Source organism: Bombus huntii, chromosome 12, assembly GCF_024542735.1.
Source record: "Bombus huntii isolate Logan2020A chromosome 12, iyBomHunt1.1, whole genome shotgun sequence".
Taxonomy (NCBI): Eukaryota; Metazoa; Arthropoda; class Insecta; order Hymenoptera; family Apidae; genus Bombus; species Bombus huntii.
In genome coordinates, this window is record NC_066249.1 from 3266627 (window position 1) to 3286507 (window position 19881).

General features: G+C 40.2%; 1 protein-coding gene across 1 annotated transcript in view; it reads left to right on the forward strand.

Annotated features, from left to right (window-relative positions):
- LOC126872036 (neuroendocrine convertase 2-like) overlaps positions 1–18279 on the forward strand; it is a 38735-nt gene extending 20456 nt beyond the window's left edge. The window contains 7 exon segments of the mRNA XM_050631519.1: positions 1532–1796; positions 6521–6733; positions 11097–11197; positions 14216–14449; positions 14837–15001; positions 15103–15220; positions 15326–18279. Of these exon segments, the coding sequence (XP_050487476.1) occupies positions 1532–1796; positions 6521–6733; positions 11097–11197; positions 14216–14449; positions 14837–15001; positions 15103–15220; positions 15326–15490 (1261 nt within the window). The 3' untranslated portion in view covers positions 15491–18279.
- The last annotated feature ends 1602 nt before the right edge of the window (positions 18280–19881 follow it).

The window sequence follows — 19881 nt, forward strand, 5'->3', positions numbered from 1 at the left end:
GCGTGATAAAGCGAACGATAAAATTCGTTGGAACGTTTGCGTCGCGACTTGGACTCGAGAATCGCGAGATTCCACGTCTTTCCCAATATCTCCGCTGTATCGTGGTACACGCGAAGCTTTCAGCAGGTCGCTTTCTGTCTTCTGAACGCTTCGTTTGCGCCTCCACTTGCTCAATGCAATATCGTGTCGCATGCTTTATCCGTTTGTCGTCAGCGAAACTGATAGTCACGCGGTATTGCTTTGAGGAGTATTTGATCAGACGTTTGGTAGTTCCGCCCGTGTTCACGATAGATGGACTTTTAGAAGAGAAAATCAAAGATGGAATGTAAGTTAAGGAACGTATTGCATCCTTAAAATTTTTGAGAAGACGAGCCTGTGAAGACGATAAAATTTTGAATGTCATCAAACTTCTAACGAACGCTGTCTGTTCTCTGTAATTATTATTAATTATTAATTTGAATTTTGCTTGATTAATTTCTATGATAAATAGCCGTGTCTCGGCTTCCCCGCTTTTTAGTTCAGTCGCACGGTATATTCAAAGATCGTCGTGACTTGCTGTTCCACTCGTCCTTTCGTTAATTACTTTGGGTGTAATTTAACCCGCTTGGCCGAGATTTAATGGCGAAGACGTCACACGACAAATGATCGTTTAACCATTGAGATGGGAATTAATTTGATTCGAATGAATATCGCTCTATAGCTCGAATCGAAGGGATACCATGTAATAGGGAATATTCATTTAATTTTGTTTTAATTAGAAAATACAAAGGTTATAAACGCCAGCGGCATATTATCACAGGCAATTGTAGATCGTCTTGGCTACGGATTGTATAATAAAATCGTATTTGTCGTGGCCCATTTGCGGTACCTCTGGTACCAGATGCGCTTGTTCAGTTCGCAGCTGTTTCAACCTGACGTACACAGCAATAAAGGCAGCTTATTAAGCGGTAAACGTTCTTGGTAATTTTCCAACGGCAAATTTGCCGCAATAAAATTTTCATTAAACGTTCTTTCAGGTATCGACTATGGCGTTCCTTTGACTGTTCTTGAGTTCGCGACGCGAGTACGCTTGTGACGCGATCGCTCATAAATTCTCATTTAAGAGGATTGTATCCGTTTCGTGGCGATACGTTATTCGTGATTGCGATGAACCAACAGGGAAAGAACTTTTCAAATCTCGTGCATCGTTTGTTTTCATTTCACCCGTCTTGTTTCTTTACCAATTTATTGCCTTCAGCGTTGCACAAGCAACGAATAACCGAAGGAGGACTACCGTGTAGACGATTCGAAGGAGGAAAACGATAGTTCGTTTTTCCCTCTATGAAATTCCTCGCTCTAACGTTTCTATGAACTCTGATAATCCAGATCCACGAACTAATCGAGTCTCTTCAATTCGATTTACACGCTCTAATCGCTGCTAATCATCCGATAATCGACACCCAGATTCCCAGCACGGAGAATCTGTAGTAAAAACATTTTCCCTGTCACGCAGACACGACGGGTCTAATTAAGGTGTTATTTTTCTTGAAAGCCACGGAACCAGATGCGCCGGCGAGGTGGCAGCAGCCCGGGACAACGGCGTCTGCGGCGTGGGCGTAGCTTACGACTCGAAAGTCGCTGGGATCCGAATGTTGGATCAGCCTTACATGACCGACCTGATCGAAGCTAACAGCATGGGACACGAACCTGACCTCATAGACATTTATAGCGCCTCTTGGGGACCGACGGACGACGGAAAGACCGTGGACGGGCCGCGAAATGCGACGATGAGGGCCATCGTGCGTGGCGTTAACGAGGTGCGTATTAGTATCACGTTTTTTACCCTCTTCTACATCACCCATAGGATCTTCTTAGCGTCCTGAGAGAGACAGAGAGAGGGAGAGAGGGAGGGAGAGAGGGATTAACCCCCGTACCTTGAAACTTGATGGATTATTTATCGCTACCTTCCAAACTCTGTAACCGTAGAACATAGAGAAATATGGAAAAGTTTCTGGTTCGATAAATCTGTCATTTTATGTTGCAAAATCGGCGTCTAAAGGAATTTTAATCGTCGGAACACAGAGTGTAGAAGCACGTAAAAGAAAGCAGTACAACGATAAATCGTGTCTGTTTTTAACTTTTACGTTCCTGCTGTGCAATCATCATGTGATTACATCGCTCATCGCTGTACGAATTCGCATCACCATGGAATATACAAATTTGCGTTATCGATGAGATTTTGATAACGAACATCATTGGTAAAACCGTTTGGTATAGCCGATGAAATTCTGTTCAAACATAATAAATTATTGATCTGCTCGATGTCGTTTTGACACGTTTACTGTTTGGTGTTGGTTTGAAGTTGCTTTTGGATTTCATTCTACGGCTGACGTTAAAACCGTGGTGACCTTTACGCGAGCCATCACCGTATAGCGTTCTGATTTCTCATGAGAGGGGACTTCAGCGCGCTCCATTTGAAACTTTTATGGAAACAGCGGAATGTAATTTTTACGTTGATAAACACACTGTGACAGCCGTTTCACCCACGATACGTGTCATCCATATTTCAGTAACGTATCGCGATTCAGGCAGGGCACAGAGGAACTTCCCCGTGAGGAACTTGCCGTGATTCGTTTCTACGATACGCAATCTGTTTCTGATATTGTATCTTGTGGGGACGAATGTTATCTAGTTGCTAGTTTCGAACACAAAACGTGACGTTGGCAAATGGTATTAAACCAGGATCGGTTTCCACGGTGAAGTTAATGTGTTTTGTTGTCGTTAGTTAACCAACTGAACTTTCTTTGTCGGCTGAATACGCTGAAAATCATGTTACAGTTACTTCGATTGCAACTGTTGTAACGAAGGTAGAACTTTTAGTTTGTGTACGAAAATTACGATATTTCATTTGCAATTTATTTTTCAGTCAATTCGCGTTGTTAAATTTTATTGAATTTCCACTGTATTTACGAAAAGGAATTTAAAAAATCGATTCAATTTAATCCGCTGCTATTTTTTGGTGTCGAAAGTTGCGATATTTCATTTGCAATTTATTTTTCAGTCAATTCGCGTTATTAAATTTTATTGAACTTCCATTGCATTTACGAAAGGGATTTTCAAAATCCCTGCATTTTTCAAAAATCGATTCAATTTAACCCGTTGCTATTTTTTAGTGTCGAAAGTTGCGATATTTCATTTGCAATTTATTTTTCAGTCAATTCGCGTTATTAAATTTTATTGAACTTCCATTGTATTTACGAAAAGGAATTTCAAAAATCGATTCAATTTAATCCGTTGCTATTTTTTGGTGTCGAAAGTTGCGATATTTCATTTGCGATTTATTTTTCAGTCAATTCGCGTTGTTAAATTTTATTGAACTTCCACTGTATTTACGAAAAGAAATTTCAAAAATCAATTTAATTCTTTATTACTTTTTCTCCCATCTACAATTTTATGAAATTTTATGAAATTGAATCTTCTTTTCCATCACTGTACGATGAAACGTTTCGCTCGAATTGTAGGAACTTTTTTTCTACCTCTGATCTGTGTAACAAGCTTTTACGATGCATCTGCCGTTCCAACATATTTTTTTGTAAATTGATGAAACAATAACACGCTTTATTAATATTTTCAATAATGTTGCATCGCACGTAACTTTTATTTTATATTATTTCTGCTTAATCTGATTTAACTCTCGCACAGTGAATATTTTATTTTACTGAATAAAGAGAAGAGTCGATTGAAAAAGCTTTTATCTCTGTATAATAAATAATTGTACTTATAAAAACAGAGACAAGAGATAAAATCATTCATATAGTTGGACAGAACAATAGTACAGGAAAGTGTAACTTGGAAAGTAATAAACGTGAAATATCTGCATGAATCGAAATTGATTCAGACACACGGCTTAAAGTGCCTAATAGATTTACTCTGGAATTCTAGTAATCTTTTGCGGGCAAAACTCGAGGGACTAAGTTCAACCTTTAGTGCTTCTCCATTTTACAAGTATATATGACGTAGGTTTAAGCTATGGTTTATGTAATTTACGCAAGCCATAGTATTTACGAGACGTTTCTACGACGTTTCTCATTTAACGATAATTCCACCGTGAAATTTGTTCTCGTAAAGAATATGTGTCTTTCTTTTATCAAAGTTGCTTCCTCTGTAGTTCGAATCACGTACTCCAGCGGCACATACGGCAATTTCCAGGATACGCGTATACCTTGTTCGCAGAGATTTCCGTGTTTTCGCTAAAAACGTTACGACATTTCAGCTTTCATATTTTCCTTGATATTTTTTTGATGCTTAGCATTTCCACCCTCTGTCGCTATTTATATTTCCCACGTTTAATTTACTTATCATGCTTTCCTCTGTTCACTCTCCTAACAATATTATACGACGATTTAATTGCATAATTTTTATCGTTGCTCGGCCTGTCGCAATTTTCAATATTTCACGAGTTATAATAAGTTTGAACGCTGTTCGTATGCAACTTCTACCGAAGTTTCTTTTAATTATCAAATCTTTCTCGCTCTCTCTCTCTCTCTCTTCGTCTTCCGTCTTCAACCGAGAGAATTTGTTTTTCCATGGGAAGAAAGGTCAAGAGGTAATAAAGTTAATTCGCCAACTTCGTCTTTGCAGAAACGGTGTCCTAATTAACTTTGTAATTGCGCCGTGAATTTCTGACGGTCGTCACGTCAACGGAAGTCGCTCAACGGTGCTTTCAAGCCGTCTGTAAACAAAGTATCCTTCGACTCCATCGATCGTTCTGCGTGAAAGCTCATGAATACATCCTTTGGTTCGCTACTATTCGTCAGAGTTTCGCGTATAGCGTGAATAACATCGAGTAATTAAAGTTTTCCTCGACAGAACGTACTCGCGACCTACCCATCTTTTTCACGACTTCTTTATCAAGATCATCGTCCTATTTTAAATTTTTTATCGTGGGTAGCATACAGGATAAAGGTAGAATTATTTATTTTACAAGCAAAGTTATCGAGATTCCAAAAGTTCCGAACGAACGTCGTGTTGTACACGTCGTAGATGGAATTGGATTTGTCAAGCATGTAATAAGTACGTGTTTCGAGCTCTGAAGGGAGAACACGCAAGACGTGCTTCGATTTTTCCGAGAGAACCCGACTAGTTCGAGTTTCCGCAATTCCCATAAACCACGAACGAGTAGCCAATAATTGCTTCGAATCCAATCAGTGTCCACGTCATTGCGAACGAAAGCGTCGATAATTTTCATCGAAAAGACGGCGTAGTCGAGTAGACTTAATTACCGAGATAATGAAATCGATTCGTGTAAAAGCCACGGACGTAGCTTACGATCACTTTTCTCCATCACGATAATTCTAACTGTGTAATTTAGAGGCAAGGATTAGACAGATTCGAAGAAAAGCAGCTGCATTCGTATTTATTGCTGTCGATGGCTCGCGGCGATCATTAGATTTGGAATGTAATTACGAGAATCGGAACGAGATGTTCGAGGACTCGTTGGAAGCTGGAACGTCGATCGACGCGTAACTGTTTATCGTACTCGTAGCGTGAACGTGACTACTACTAATTAGCCGAGTAATTCATTTCGTCGAATCTCGTATGTTTATTTGCGTCGTGCTCGTCCCGTTGTTGCAAATTAGTTTGCTCTCGTGTTTTCAAACTATATCGAGGAAGCGTGTATTAAAAAGCACGCTCGTCGATTCTTAATTAATTTCCATCGAACTTTTCCAATTGCTCGGCAACTTCTATTTTCCAATTACACCGCCCTATGACGATCTTTCGCTGAGAACGACAGAAGCATCAATCGATAAGTGTCAAGATTCGCTCTGTTCACGGATATTTCAGGGACCACGTCTCCCGTTTCGGAATTTCCCCTTAACAACCAGTCGTCACACACTCGATTTGTGACAGGTTGTTACGCCGCGCTGCCAGCCAATTGGGAGCGGAAGTTCTTCGGGGACGTAGCTGTCGACCGAGAAATAAACTCCAAGTGTACGTGTTTCTGCGCTACGATCTTCCATCTTCGTTATATTTGAGAAATACTTCTAAGAAGAAATACTACTGGTCTCTTAAATTCCAATAAATCGAGAAACTTCATCGTAGTTCTCGCGGAAATGGAACGTATGGCAATTTTACTTGCAAGATATTTGTCAAGCCCCGGACAGAAAAAAGGATTAGATCTGCGAAGAAAAATGAAAAAGACGTGACAGCATGTCCCAAAAATTAGCATCTTTCTTCCTTTTTTTTTAAAACAATTTGTAACGCTGTGTGGAATTAGTCTTCCACGCGTGTCAAGATACGGTAACCGATGGAAGTATGAAACTAACTTTTATTCGCTGACTTTTTCGGTTAATTTTAAATGTAAAATGTCCTTGTCGTTAGAATTAAATTTAACCGCGCAACGAGGAGTAGTAGAGGCGAGTCATTATAATTTTGGCCAAAACAACTTGAGCGTAATTTAAATGAGAATTTAAATTGTCTACAAGTTAACAGAGATTTTACATGTTTAATGTTTGATAAACTGGATATACCTGGTTCACAGGGTCGAAGAGGATTAGGTAACATTTACGTGTGGGCCTCCGGTGACGGCGGTGAAGAGGACGACTGCAATTGCGATGGCTATGCAGCGAGTATGTGGACTATTAGTATTAACAGCGCCATCAACGACGGGCAAAACGCTCATTACGATGAGAGCTGTTCGAGTACTTTGGCCTCGACGTTCAGCAACGGCGCTAAGGATCCCAATATTGGAGTAGTAAGTGGCATGAAACGTACCACAGACTCTGCGAGCTTGCTCGAATTTTAGGGGATTTTTAATGGATTCGTGAGATTCGAGGGCTCTAACAATTTTATGGGATATACGTATAGAATTGGGGTATTTTATGGGAAATATGTATAGAACTGGGGTATCTTATGGGAAATATGTGTAGAACTGGGATTACGGAGGGTCTTTAGACGACGTTAATGCCTCGAACTCTCCAAATATTTATGAATTTTGAAAGTCTTATAGACTTAGGATAAGAATCAGAGGATAAGACGAGAACTTTGAAGAGTTTCGAGGATTATCGGAATTCGATGATTCGTCGTAGAAAATTAGAAGATTCGACGTTTCTTTATATTCTTTCCTCGACGTTTAATATCCTTTTAAACAATTTAGCGGCGCGATTATTGTATAGAAAGTTTGTATTTATCCTTCGAAGTGTGTTAAACTTTCGATTAATTTTCGACAGTCTTTCTGTTATAAAGTTTCCTTAGAATCTTCGATATTTTTGCGAAGCGTTTGCAACGTGCCACCTCATCGTACACGAAGTTACAAGCCATGTTTGTGGAATTTGCTATTCGAGTTGCGGTCGAAGTCACGATAACGCAATTTCGCAAGTATCTGGAACACGGCGGAAAGAATTCCAGCTTCGCGGAGGAAATACGCGAGGACTCAAGTAAAAATAAGTTAATTTCGTGAACACGAGCCAAGAATCTTGCTGCTCCGCTGGTACGTGCGACTCGAATGAACCACGTTAACTTCTCGCAGACATTTCCCGCGTTTCTTTCGATATTTTCTTATCAAATATATCTTACAATTTTCACACTTGGTTTATTATATTAATATGTTCCCTCGTGTAGTAAATGAACGCGCAAACGAACAAGACGAAACAGCGTTGAAAGTCGTGTTCACTGTACGAAGAAACAGTTACAATGATTCTTATTTCTCGACGTAGCGCAACTTGCACCTACTTGGAAAATTGCTTTGTTACCGGATTGTTAGTTAATGACCAGACAAAGGTCACTCTCTAATTAGAGTGGATAACAGTGGCAGTTCGTGTTACCTCGGTGTCAGGTCACCCGATATATATATATCTGCGTCTTCCGATTGCACGAACCTTCCTTTCAGCGAATGTTGTTGAGATTCAAAGAAGAAAAAAACGAAGAAGAACGTCGACGAAAGCGGACCTTGGTCACAGCCGATTTTCTAAGAAATAGATAAATTGACTGAGGACGAATATCGTATTTCGGCTGCGAAATATCAACAACCATACGTAATACGATCCTTCTTGTTCGTGCTCGCGAGATGGACGAAAAAAACGAACTGGCGAATTGAAAGAAGGAGCTGTTAAATTGGGATAAAGATCTAGGTAGGAAGTATAATATCGCATAACGAGGTATAAAATGCCGTCGGGCAACGTGTAGGCGTGAGCACACACGAAGAGAAAGCTCGTCAATTTTTTACAGTTCACTCGGCGCACGATAAAGGGTATAAGTGATATCGTAAGAAGGCTTTCGTCGAAATTTTATTCCACGGCTCGACAAGACTGGTTCCTTTTACCTATCAAGTGGAAGGAAGTTAAGATAAGAAGTTTATGAATGTATGATGGCAGGATCAGAGGGAATTACCTGTTTCAACTCCTGCGCTGCATTTTTCCAGCGTTATTACGGTGCTTAACGTGGGCCACTTTTAACGCAGCAGTAGATCACGCTAGTCTAGGGAATTGAGGAGCATCCTGCTGAAATAATATGGGCGAAATGCTGGCTGGGGAAATAGAAGAACTCCCGGTTGCTCAGCAGGAGCGCCACGTATCCTCTGGTAAATAGAGGCGTCTTCGTTTAAAAAGCAGGAAAAATGTCGTTGGCGCGTAAAGGCCGTGCGAAGGTTGAATTTAATTTCCTGTTAACTTCACGTGGATCTTCCTGTGTGGTAGATATCCATTTGAGAGAAAAATTATCACCAGTTGGCGACGAAAGTGTTTATCGCGAAGCGAGCACTGCATCTGAACGTGCTGTTTTACAGTTTTATCACTCGCTTCAACGAACGAGGAATTGCTTATAGAACGTATAAGAAAACGTGCAAGTTTTTCCATCGTCTATCTTAAAGTAAGAATTCTCGAAGGTAGTCCTAAGTGTATACACAATTTGAAAGTACTCTCCAGAGTAACTATCGTATAAAACTCCTAGATGGTTACCCACTTTCAGAGGCGAGGAACAGCAACGAGAAGAGGGAAGATGATCGCGAACTGGAATGAAATTTTGCCCCGGCACGGTCCTTATTATTCGTGCAGCAAAGACGAGATTAGATGGTTAGTCTGATGGTTAGTCGTGTCGAGACACTTTGCGCTCGTTCAATCTGAGATATCTTGCTTACGGGATGTTTGAAAATTATAGATCAACTTGGGCTTTGCGACTAGTTGACGTATTCTAGGAATTGGGACGAGAGAATAGGTATTCGATACGAGGACATGGACACACATTATCCTCCAGAGACGTTGGATCGATATGCGAAACAAGATGGAATATTAAACCATATCTTCGCCTTCCTGCACATGTCAGCTGAAAGAAAGGCTGTTGGCGGAAGCGTAACTCGCGAGAAGATCGTTTTCATCGCTAGGGATTAACGGGGGACGAGAAATTCCTGTTCTTAGCTCATGAAAGCTTTTCTGATTTGCTCGTAAACTTTATACCGCGGCTTTATGGACGCTCATCGTCGATAGATGCTCTGGTATGGAAGCTTCCTCGCGTGAAAAGAAGGATTGCCGCTGTTATTCGTGGTTCCTTTCTTTTATTGACTCAACGAGAACGATCCTCGTGAAAAGCAGTCAACCCGTAACAACAAGGCACGTAGAATGACAAAAGGAGCGAACAGGTGTGATTCGAGGATCCGAGTATATCGCTAAATCAAATGGAGAAATGTATCGATCGTTTGAATTTATGAAGCCGGAAAATCGAAAGAGCTCGTCATTTCATAACGATGAAAAGCACGGAAAGAGGCAGAAGAAGTGAACAGATAAGAGTTAAATAAAAGATACTGTTTGATGTTGCCAACCACTTCATGAAGCACGCTCGAGAGAAATCGATATTTAAACACGAAAGTTAACGAAGGAAGTTTACGCTGACGTGGTCGAGGACGAAACGCGAGTTCCACGATAACAAGACTCTGTTTTCGATAATCTTGTATAAACTGGTTGTTAACAACGTGTCACGTCGTTTCGTTCACAACACCCATATCAGCGGCGAGCATGTTCCTGAATAGATTTTGCCCTCGTTCCTGAACGTTTTTGCGCTCGATAGCCGGGACTTTATGGATGAACACGGTCCGCTCGGATTTCCTGCACTCTCTCTCTGTTCCACGAAAATTTCACGGTTGAGCGAGGGGGAAAATAAAGGAGAGAAAACGGGGGTGGACGTCCATGGCACGGATTACAAGGACCACTTTCAAATAAGATTTATTCCAATGCCGATCGTCTGCGTGCTAAGTGAAAGAAAGGGATTACTTTTTTATTTCGATCCAATCGATTCTTTTCGCATTTACTTTTTTCTTCTTCCCCTTCCAAATTGTATCGCTGTATTTTAAACAATTCACCGTAGCTCGCGAAGGTATTTCGCACGCTTGTAGAAACGTTTTATAAAATTTCAGTTCTTACAAGAAATTGCCAGAACCGGCTGCACTATTAAGAAATGGTCGATTTTTGAATTACTTCACCACATAAGGACGTGCTTAGTCTTAAGCGGAGGTTCACTGAAACGATTACTGGCGGATATTTATAGCAACTTTATCGCATATATTTATAGAAACTTTCTCGATATACGCGGAACACGCGCGATTGCACTCGAGGAAATTACAACGTTTGGAAATAGAACGTTTAATTCCTTCTGTACGAATTGCTACGTTCAATCTTCTCGAACGATCCACGCTTTTTACGATCGTTTCAAGTCGAAACTATTCCCATATAATGGCAGTGTACGATACTCGGATTAGCTCGTGCGCGATTCAACGTTCTCATGTGCTTCCGTCTCGCTTGGAAACGCGAAAATATTACGCTGGATTGCGAACAACGGACCGAGCGTCGAGAAGAAAACCCGCTAAAAGAGCATTCAAAATTCCGTCACTTAAAATCTTTCGGGTAACAGGCGCATGACAAACTATCTACGTGAATACAGAGGACGCTTTGAAAACGTAATTACAATTAAAACGTGCTGTAGGGTCATTAAAATGCAAATAACAGTTAAAGTACGTTCTAATTTCAGCCGGTAAATGAGAAAAAGAAAGAGAGAGAGAGAGAGAGAGAGAGAGAGCGGTTACTGACTTGCAATTGCATTTAGACGATATATTTTCCTTTTCTTTTTTCCAGGCCACCACTGACCTTTACGGTAAATGCACGACGACGCACAGCGGAACCTCAGCCGCTGCACCCGAGGCTGCGGGAGTGTTTGCACTTGCCCTCGAAGCCAAGTAAGTGCGCCAGTCAATTTTAATATTATGTCGAAGAATTCTTTGATCTCCTCTCGCCACAGATTGTCCTGTGTATTATATATTCTTACAGTGATATAATAGGGTGGTTGGTAACTGATGGTACAAGCGGAAAGGGGGTGATTCTACGCGAAAAAAGAATTAAATTTTTCCATCGAGACAACGATCTACAGTAAGATCCGTTATAACGTACCGCACGCGTACCGAGCGAAAATTCAAAGACGATTTTCTCGAAAACAAAGCCTCAAACGAAAAATTTTTATTCTATATTTTCGACTTCTTTTTTCGCGTAGAATCACCCCCTTTCCGCTTGTACCATCAGTTACCAACCACCCTGTATATTCTTACGTATCTTACAGAGCTTGCAACAAGGTTGCAACTAGTACAACCAGATAACTTGCTTTTAATCGGAAGGAAATTCGTTCATTAGCAATCGTGTGATGTAAGTTTTGAAATACGCATATACATTGCTATTGGAAATTAGTCGGACACTTTTTCCTTATCTTTGATATTAAGTAATTCAGTCAGAAAATTACGAATAAAAGAACCTGCAATGATCTCGACGTTTGTAGCGTGTAATTTGTGCAAGTGTTTATAATGAGACATTGATTTTTGGTAATTAGCGTTTTCTCGATGATTTCACGATTCTCGAGCATTCTCGAGTTTGTACTTTACTACTTACAGTAATTGGTAAGCTCGATCGATGTTTTAGGAATAAATATAGAATTATTGATCGAAACTTAATTGCAAAACATTTTCTGCTCGTTTATATTTAACGTTTAATTTGCATATTCAAATTTCGCTGGCGAACGGAAATAGATAGACGCTTACGGTTAAACGAGAACGATACGGGCTCGGTATTTTCGCGATACTCGTTTTTCTATTAAAGGGAAATAGGGTAAATGAATGATTAACCGCGCTGTCGAGCAAATAAATTTTACACGAATATCGACGATGTGAATTAGCAATTTCGATAGCCATCGACGCGAGCGCTGACCCATGGGTGTTAAATACCGAAGATACTTCTCCATCAATGGTGACGTGGGTAGATAATTAGCAATAACGTTAATTTGTATCTACCATTGTGACTCTGTTATACGCGTATAGAGAGAATTCGCAAGCAGAGGGCAAAATTGCTATGCAACATACGAATAAATTATGATGTACGTCATATTTCATTTCGAAAGCACGAGGAGCGACCAAGTACGAGAAAAATAAATAATATTAATATTACTATAATATTATATATTATATATAATAAATAATATTATTATAATTTGTACCCTGATTCTAACTCGCGTTAAGGTTCAACTGTCGTGCAGTCGCACGAGAGATCGAAAATACTCGACGTGAATGATCTGTAAAAAATATAACAGGAAATTTATGGCAAAGGAAAGAGAACAGGAAAAGGGTCGAACGAAATATGAAGGTTAAACGGCAGAAGAGAGACAAAAAGTGCGTCGAGTAAAAAGAGATAGGAAAAAGGTGGTAAAAGGGCGTGATGCAAAGGAAAGCATGGAAGGGTAAAAAAGAAAAAAAAGAAGAACCGATGTCAAACAACGATGGAGGAGGTAAAAGGTATAGTAAAAGAGAATGAAAGAAAAACAGAAGTAAATTGCAAAACTAAAAGTATAAAACAGAGAGGAAAAAGTACGGTAAAAACGGAAATCGATTATAGATAAGAGAAGTTGGTTCTGATACTTGAGGTGAAATCGATATTGTATAATACGCGGCAAGAAATGAAACGATTTAAAGAAATGAAGAAAGATAAGATAATTTAAGGAATATTTTATTATTTCTAAAGGCTCGATAGTTTCATGATATTATCGTTGCACTGCAACACCCGTAATAAACTGCAATTTAGAAGAGAGCCATTCAATTGCAAATTATCACGCTATACGCTTTCAGACTTTTTGTAGCCGCATCAGCGTGAGAGTGATCCGAAAGCACTAAAAAGCGGCAAGTACCATCTGCCTGAAATACGGTGCAGCTTACAGTTTTATCGTTCGTTCAGTAACGAACGATATTGCAAATTGTGACGTAAACGACGCTGCGTAGGTATCGCGTTTGATATGAAATATTTAGCATCGCGAACGATAAAAATTGATATAATCGCCCTACTACAGATCTCTAGAGAATTTTCTACAGAATTATAGCTATCGCACACTTCCACGTACGAGATTTAGACGAGATCTTATTGTATCGTATTTCTTGAAAATTTCGGACCAGATATCGTTGATCCGTTCTACTGAAAAATCACGGGTCGATAGGAGCAACTAAAAGGAAAGGAATGGTTCGAAATATTGCAGGTGAGAATGTACCTGTAGGTATGAATGAATCGCGATAATTTCGAGAAACGATCGTTGGAAACGACAGCGAGGATAAATTTCAACTTATTCAAAGGGGTAATTGGGCCGCGATTCAAACCATGCGCTGGTCGTTGGAAGTCGTGAAAATTGAAAAACAGAGCAGCAGCTTACGGAGAGCAAAAGCTGCGCTAATGGGGGCTCCGTGTTTCGTCGAACACAGTCGGTGAAACGTGACCTAGTAACAGAGGATGTGACGTTGAAAGGCCGAGGTTTAATGCACCACGCTGTCTCTTCGATGCTCGCGTGTTTTCTGAGCCCTGTGTTTTCTTGTTGCAGTTCCTTTGATCGTCCACTGATACCGGCGAATATCGATTCCTTTGCAAATGGTTGGTTCCTCGGCAAACGTACCGAAAATGTTTCCCTTCCTACCTCTAAACTCGGTACAGACATTTTTACTGAACGAGTTCCAAAGAATTTCGCACAACAGCGCGCTCGATAATTAATCGGACCAAGTCAGTTCAACTTATTCGTATTTAATCGAACGTGTGATTTTCTTTTGTTCAATTTCCACAAGCGTATTAGTGTTACGAATTTGTCGATGGAAGATCAAAGAGTTTTTAATAAATTTCATAGAATCGAATACAATTATGTAAAAGAGAAGCATACAATGAACCATTGATTCTAATTTCAGTCCGCAGTTGACCTGGCGTGACGTGCAACACTTGACGGTCCTAACGTCGAAGAGGAATTCGCTGTTCGATGCCAAGGGAAGATTCCATTGGACGATGAATGGAGTTGGTCTGGAATTCAATCATCTTTTCGGTTACGGTGTATTGGATGCTGGAGCGATGGTCGCTTTGGCGAAAAATTGGAAAACTGTGCCGCCACGGTATCACTGCGAGGCTGGTTCGGTGCTCGAAAGTCAGTGAGTATTTTCGTGCTGCTATCGATTCCGCCTTAGGGGTTCGTAACTAAGAGGGGAGGAATGCCTTGTCCTTTTCTATTTCCCTGCTCGAGAGTCAAACACCATGTAGATCGAACAGTGAACGCTTACTAAATTATGATTCGTGGATGACCGAGGTATCGATTTTGGCCTCCTCGATTTCCTCCTGTAGCGCGTTACATTCTGCTACACCCTGTCTGCTTTAGTCTACACGCGATTAATGTTATTTTTCTGCTTAACGCGTTTTCCTTGCATCGACGTTTCTGATCGGGACACGTTTCCCTCGATAACCTTTTCCCAAGGAATTTGCTGTAGCGTTTAAGCTCCTTCGCTAGTTCGACGACGAACGCCCGTCAATTTCCTTTTCAGGGAAGTGACAAGCGATCGATCGATTCTGTTGAAAATAAAGACTGATGCCTGCGCCGGTACCGAGTACGCTGTCAACTATCTGGAACACGTGCAGGCCGTTATTTCCGTGAACGCCACACGCCGAGGTGATCTGGAGTTGTTCCTAACTTCTCCCATGGGGACTAGGTACGTCGACCAGTTTAGCGCAGGCTGTTGGTCGTTTTGTCCTAAGATAGTTCTAAGATTTTCAGTTGAAACGTCACAGTTAACGGAGAGACCGATTTCAGATCGATGATCCTTAGCCGAAGGATAAACGACGACGATCACAGAGATGGCTTTACGAAATGGCCTTTCATGACGACTCACACCTGGGGAGAGTATCCTCAAGGCAGTTGGTTGTTGGAGGTATCGAAATGAAAATTTCAGTTAATAAGTTTCAGTTAATTAATGGTAATGAAATTAGAAACGTTAATATATTTTGAACAGTCGATAAAGCTAAATTTCTTTCAGGTGAGCTTCAATACTCAAACTCCGCAACACGGTTGGTTCAAAGAATGGACCCTGATGCTGCATGGCACCAGAGAGCCCCCTTACACTGGGCTTCCGGCAGCGGATCCGCACTCGAAATTGGCGATCGTGAAAAAGGCTCACGAGGAGCGATCGTCAGCCATGTAACGACGATCCTGAGGACCCTAGATACGTTCATATCGAGAGATGTTCACGCGACTAGTCTTATTGTTTAAGGATCTCATTTGTACAGGCGATGAAACAAAATTCGAGCGCAACCACGCTGTCTTTTCTTAATCGTTCGTTGGTTACTTGTATGAAGAAGCTTCGTATATGGACAATTCTGATCTCTGATATCGGCAAGTTACGTTCGAATTTTATGTTTGAACAGTTACGTTTCTTGCGAACATCCCTGTGATATCGTGTATTATTTATGCCTGAGTAATTTCTCTTGTTGTGATATCGTTGTGATATCGTGTATTATTTATGTCTGAATAATTTTGCGTCGTGCTACTTATCATCGTTGTTTTTATCTTTGTGATTATTTATTAGAGTATTTATTAGAGGCGAACAACATGCGCGTTTATCGATATCGTGTTCGAATTCTTTCGATGATCTCTCGTCAATATCTTATTTGACATGATTCGTTCAACGTTAAAAACTAATCTAGAAATTACGAAGTTGACATCTATCTAAATTACGTTTACTGTTCATTTTCCGAGTAATCACTGCTGCGTGAGCATTCGAGGAGACTAAACGAAGTTCGACGGCTAGGGAAACCGACGATTTCAGTTTCATTCCACGAGGCATGTCCTTTCGCTAACGCAAAGAAGCATTGAATATCGAACAAAATATCGAGCAAACTATCAAACAGAATATTGAACAAGATATTGAACAAAATATCGAACAGTATTGATGTACGAAAGGTATCCTCAAATTTAAGAACGCTATGCCAAAGAGTCTCAATTGGGAACAATAATCATTCGGAATTGACCTCGCAACTCGACGAGCCCGTCCGTATCCATTTATTACCAATTAACCATTGAATTCGTAACTGTGTTTTAGCGCGTGTCGAGTTGGGAGGGATTACGAAACATGGAAACGAGCAGACAGGAACAATGACGGTCCACGCGTGTCAACGTTTGCGATTTTCCCTGTAAGATTTTTTCGAAAGCATTTCAGAAGCATTTCGAAAGTTTCTCGAACGATACGAATATTTTCGATGATATATCTAATCGTAGATTGTTAGATCTTCGACTATATATACACGAATTTCTCAAGAAACGAAACATTACACCGATTAAGCGACTCAAGCTTTAAATTAATCGATCTACATGCAGAACTTTGAACAGAGGATTACGTAACATTTCGTTTCTTGGATCTAATTTTTTTATGAACCACCCCGGTCAGACTGTTCTTTTTATCGGTAAGATTTTAGCGCGCTTCAGATGTTACTACATCTACAAATTTCCTATTCCGATCGTCAGACATTTCTGTCTCTAACAAGTATTCGCGCGAAGCGTACTTATCTGTAACTTATTCACCCTTGAACTTACATATCCACGAGTGTCGAATCCTTCACACGACGTACAGCGTACTTCCGATAATAAGGATAATTTTTTACAAAATTTATCGATAATTCGCCAGACGAGGAACAACCGCGCGAGGAACGACCGCGGAAAGAGATACATTATATAAATATATATCAGTAGCGAGTCGAAATTCGAGACTTTCTCGTTAGTATAGAAAATTCTTAACGATACGTAGAAGCAGAAGAACATAATGCCGGTTCGACGTTCGCACGCATGGACCAGTTTGATTCGAAGCACGCAATCGATCCACTTTGTCGCACGCTCTTCTTAATTTATTATATCGCGTTCGATTGTATTTCTCTGAGAACGTTCCAAATGAAACGGTGTTCTACTTTTTAAGAGGCGATTGGCCGGTTTGCTTATTTACTCGCTGATACTGTGTTGTGATTTCTCCATTATTCCATGTGCTTTTTGTAAGACGAACAAGAGATTATTTCGCTAGGGCGTATCCACTAAATGCTCCCTCCAGATCGGCAGACGTTTCGTGACTTTACGAGGGAAAAACAAAAGAGTCTCGTCGCCAGGGACATCCATCAGTATTATACGATCGGCCGACGATTGATTACCAATCGAGGAAACTCTTGCAAGTTTCGTTACTATTAATGACACCGACGCCTCTTGTCGGCTAGAGGATAATTGTAAGATTGTTTCAGATCTACGTATGTATATCAATGAGAAGGAAGACTCGATGGCGCGATTGGGATTGCGTGCATTCACGTTTTCACGCGTTTTCGCGAACGTGGCCACGAGGTTGGGCTCCCAATCTCGCCACAGAGTCTTCCTCGAGAAACGTTCCATATATTTACACGATCTCTGTGTGTGCTCGTATATAAAGGAGCCTCTTGTTTTATTTAAGAAACGTGTAATTCAGTAACGATCGTAGAATGAGACTAATCGAAAGAGTTAACCGAAGTGGAAGGCACAGCTGTTATAATTAACAACGAGCGAATTATCCACAGGAAACATGCACGCGCTGTACTATATAACGACGTCGTAATCTAATGTCAACTTGGCCGGTGCTCGCCGCACTGCACATAAACGTTTGCCCGAAGAATTTTAGGATTTCCGACCTTGCGAACGCGAAGGAAGGCGACGCGCAGGTTAAACGAGAGGATAGAAAAGAGAAGAATATCATATAGAAATCAAAAAACAAAAAAAAAAAAAAGTATATGAAAAAAAGAAATGATAAAAGACGTGTAGATACTCTAGATACGTAGAGATCAGAGAGTTCGAAACTTGTGCATAAACATTGAGGAAGAACATCAACAGAAATATACATATTATATAGTTGAAGTGAATTTAATTGATCTTATTCTGTACGTGATGTAGGTACGTGGATGAATAAAATCTTTATTTTTTGGCCTGCATCGTTTTTATATGCTGTACCCGCGATCCGTTCACGTCGCCGCCTCCTCATCCAAGTCGAACGATTTCTGGATAATCGTCACTCTTCCTCGCTTCGTTTCTCTTCATTTTTATTCTTATCACGAACACTCGAGTCAGCCAGTAAAACGTTACGACCGATTCGGACCGTTCTTCCGTTCTCTGTCGATCTACGAAGGAATGTTCTTTCAGTTTTCAAGAAACTATCGAATCAAGAGAAACACCGTACAAGATAACGTTGACTGAAGGAGAACAGACTCTAATTGCATCAGAACTAAGTAGAATATCTCGTATCGAGAGCAAAATTTAGGATCATAGTTATAATTGTTTCTTTTTAAACGTACGGCTTCGTCGCTCGGATCTATATCGATCAATTTCGAGTTTCGCAAGTTCTCCCGGCCCTCAGCCAATGCCAATGACGTCCACACGCGTGCATAATTCATCGTCGAGGTCCACTTCCGGCAAACTTGTTCCAACCGTGTCCTGTTACTTTCTGAATTAGCGGGAATCGAGGAAACAATCAGTAGATTGTATCGCAAGTAGATTGTCTGAAAAGTTTCTCTCGTTTCATAAGGTGATAATAGGTGAACAACAATTTCTGTTTTATATTATTTTCTTGAATTAGGTATGATCCATTTCGTTCTATTTCTATTATTATGTTCGTGCATAATTCGATAAACTGCTATAAAACAAAAAACATCGTGCGTCTATTATTTCCTTATAAAACGAAACATAGACACGTATCATGCGTATTCATGATCATCTAAAGAAATAAGGAATTCGATGGTTTTTTTTCTTCTTTGAAGATAATTCCACAATTCTGGAACACGCAATTCAAAAATTCCCTGCAGAAGATCCCATAGTTCTCGACATCGGCACCGATTACGCTACAGTACGAAATTTAACGCGTAAAGTAAAGCTACTGCATTGATCGATGATACGAAAGAAAATTACAATTAATCCATAGAAAAGTACAAATATATGTTTCGCGTTAAATCGGCAAGAATAATTGCGCGGTGTACGTACAATGAATCGTAAATGTAAAACGATTTTTCTCAGAGTAAAGTTTAAAACAATACGAGTAGTTGTATACAATCGGAGTTTGAAAAAAATTGCAATAGAAAACTTCGCAGAAAAAGACAGCGAATTATGAAAAAAAAATAGAAGAAAATTCATCATCGATCGATTGCCAATTAGCAGGTAATTTTTTATTTTCATCTGGTAATACGTAAACCAACGACTCATACATATAGGGTGATCCAATATAAAAAAGCAAACAATCGTACCATAAACAAAAGAAACGAAACGCTTAGGAACTGTACTGGATATATTAGAAACTGTATCGATTAATCAACGGGAAATCGAAACCGAAGATAAATAAAATGACGATATCTGATGACACAACGATGATTAAACCAATGTGGATATCTGTAGTACAGCTACGAGAGGAAATTAAAACTGCACGATCGAAATTATTGAGAATGATGCTTGATGCAGTACGGTAGACGAGGAAAAACGATATAGAAAACACAGAATACACAAAAATAGTTGGTTACCAACTGTAACTGTTGAAAAATATCAGGT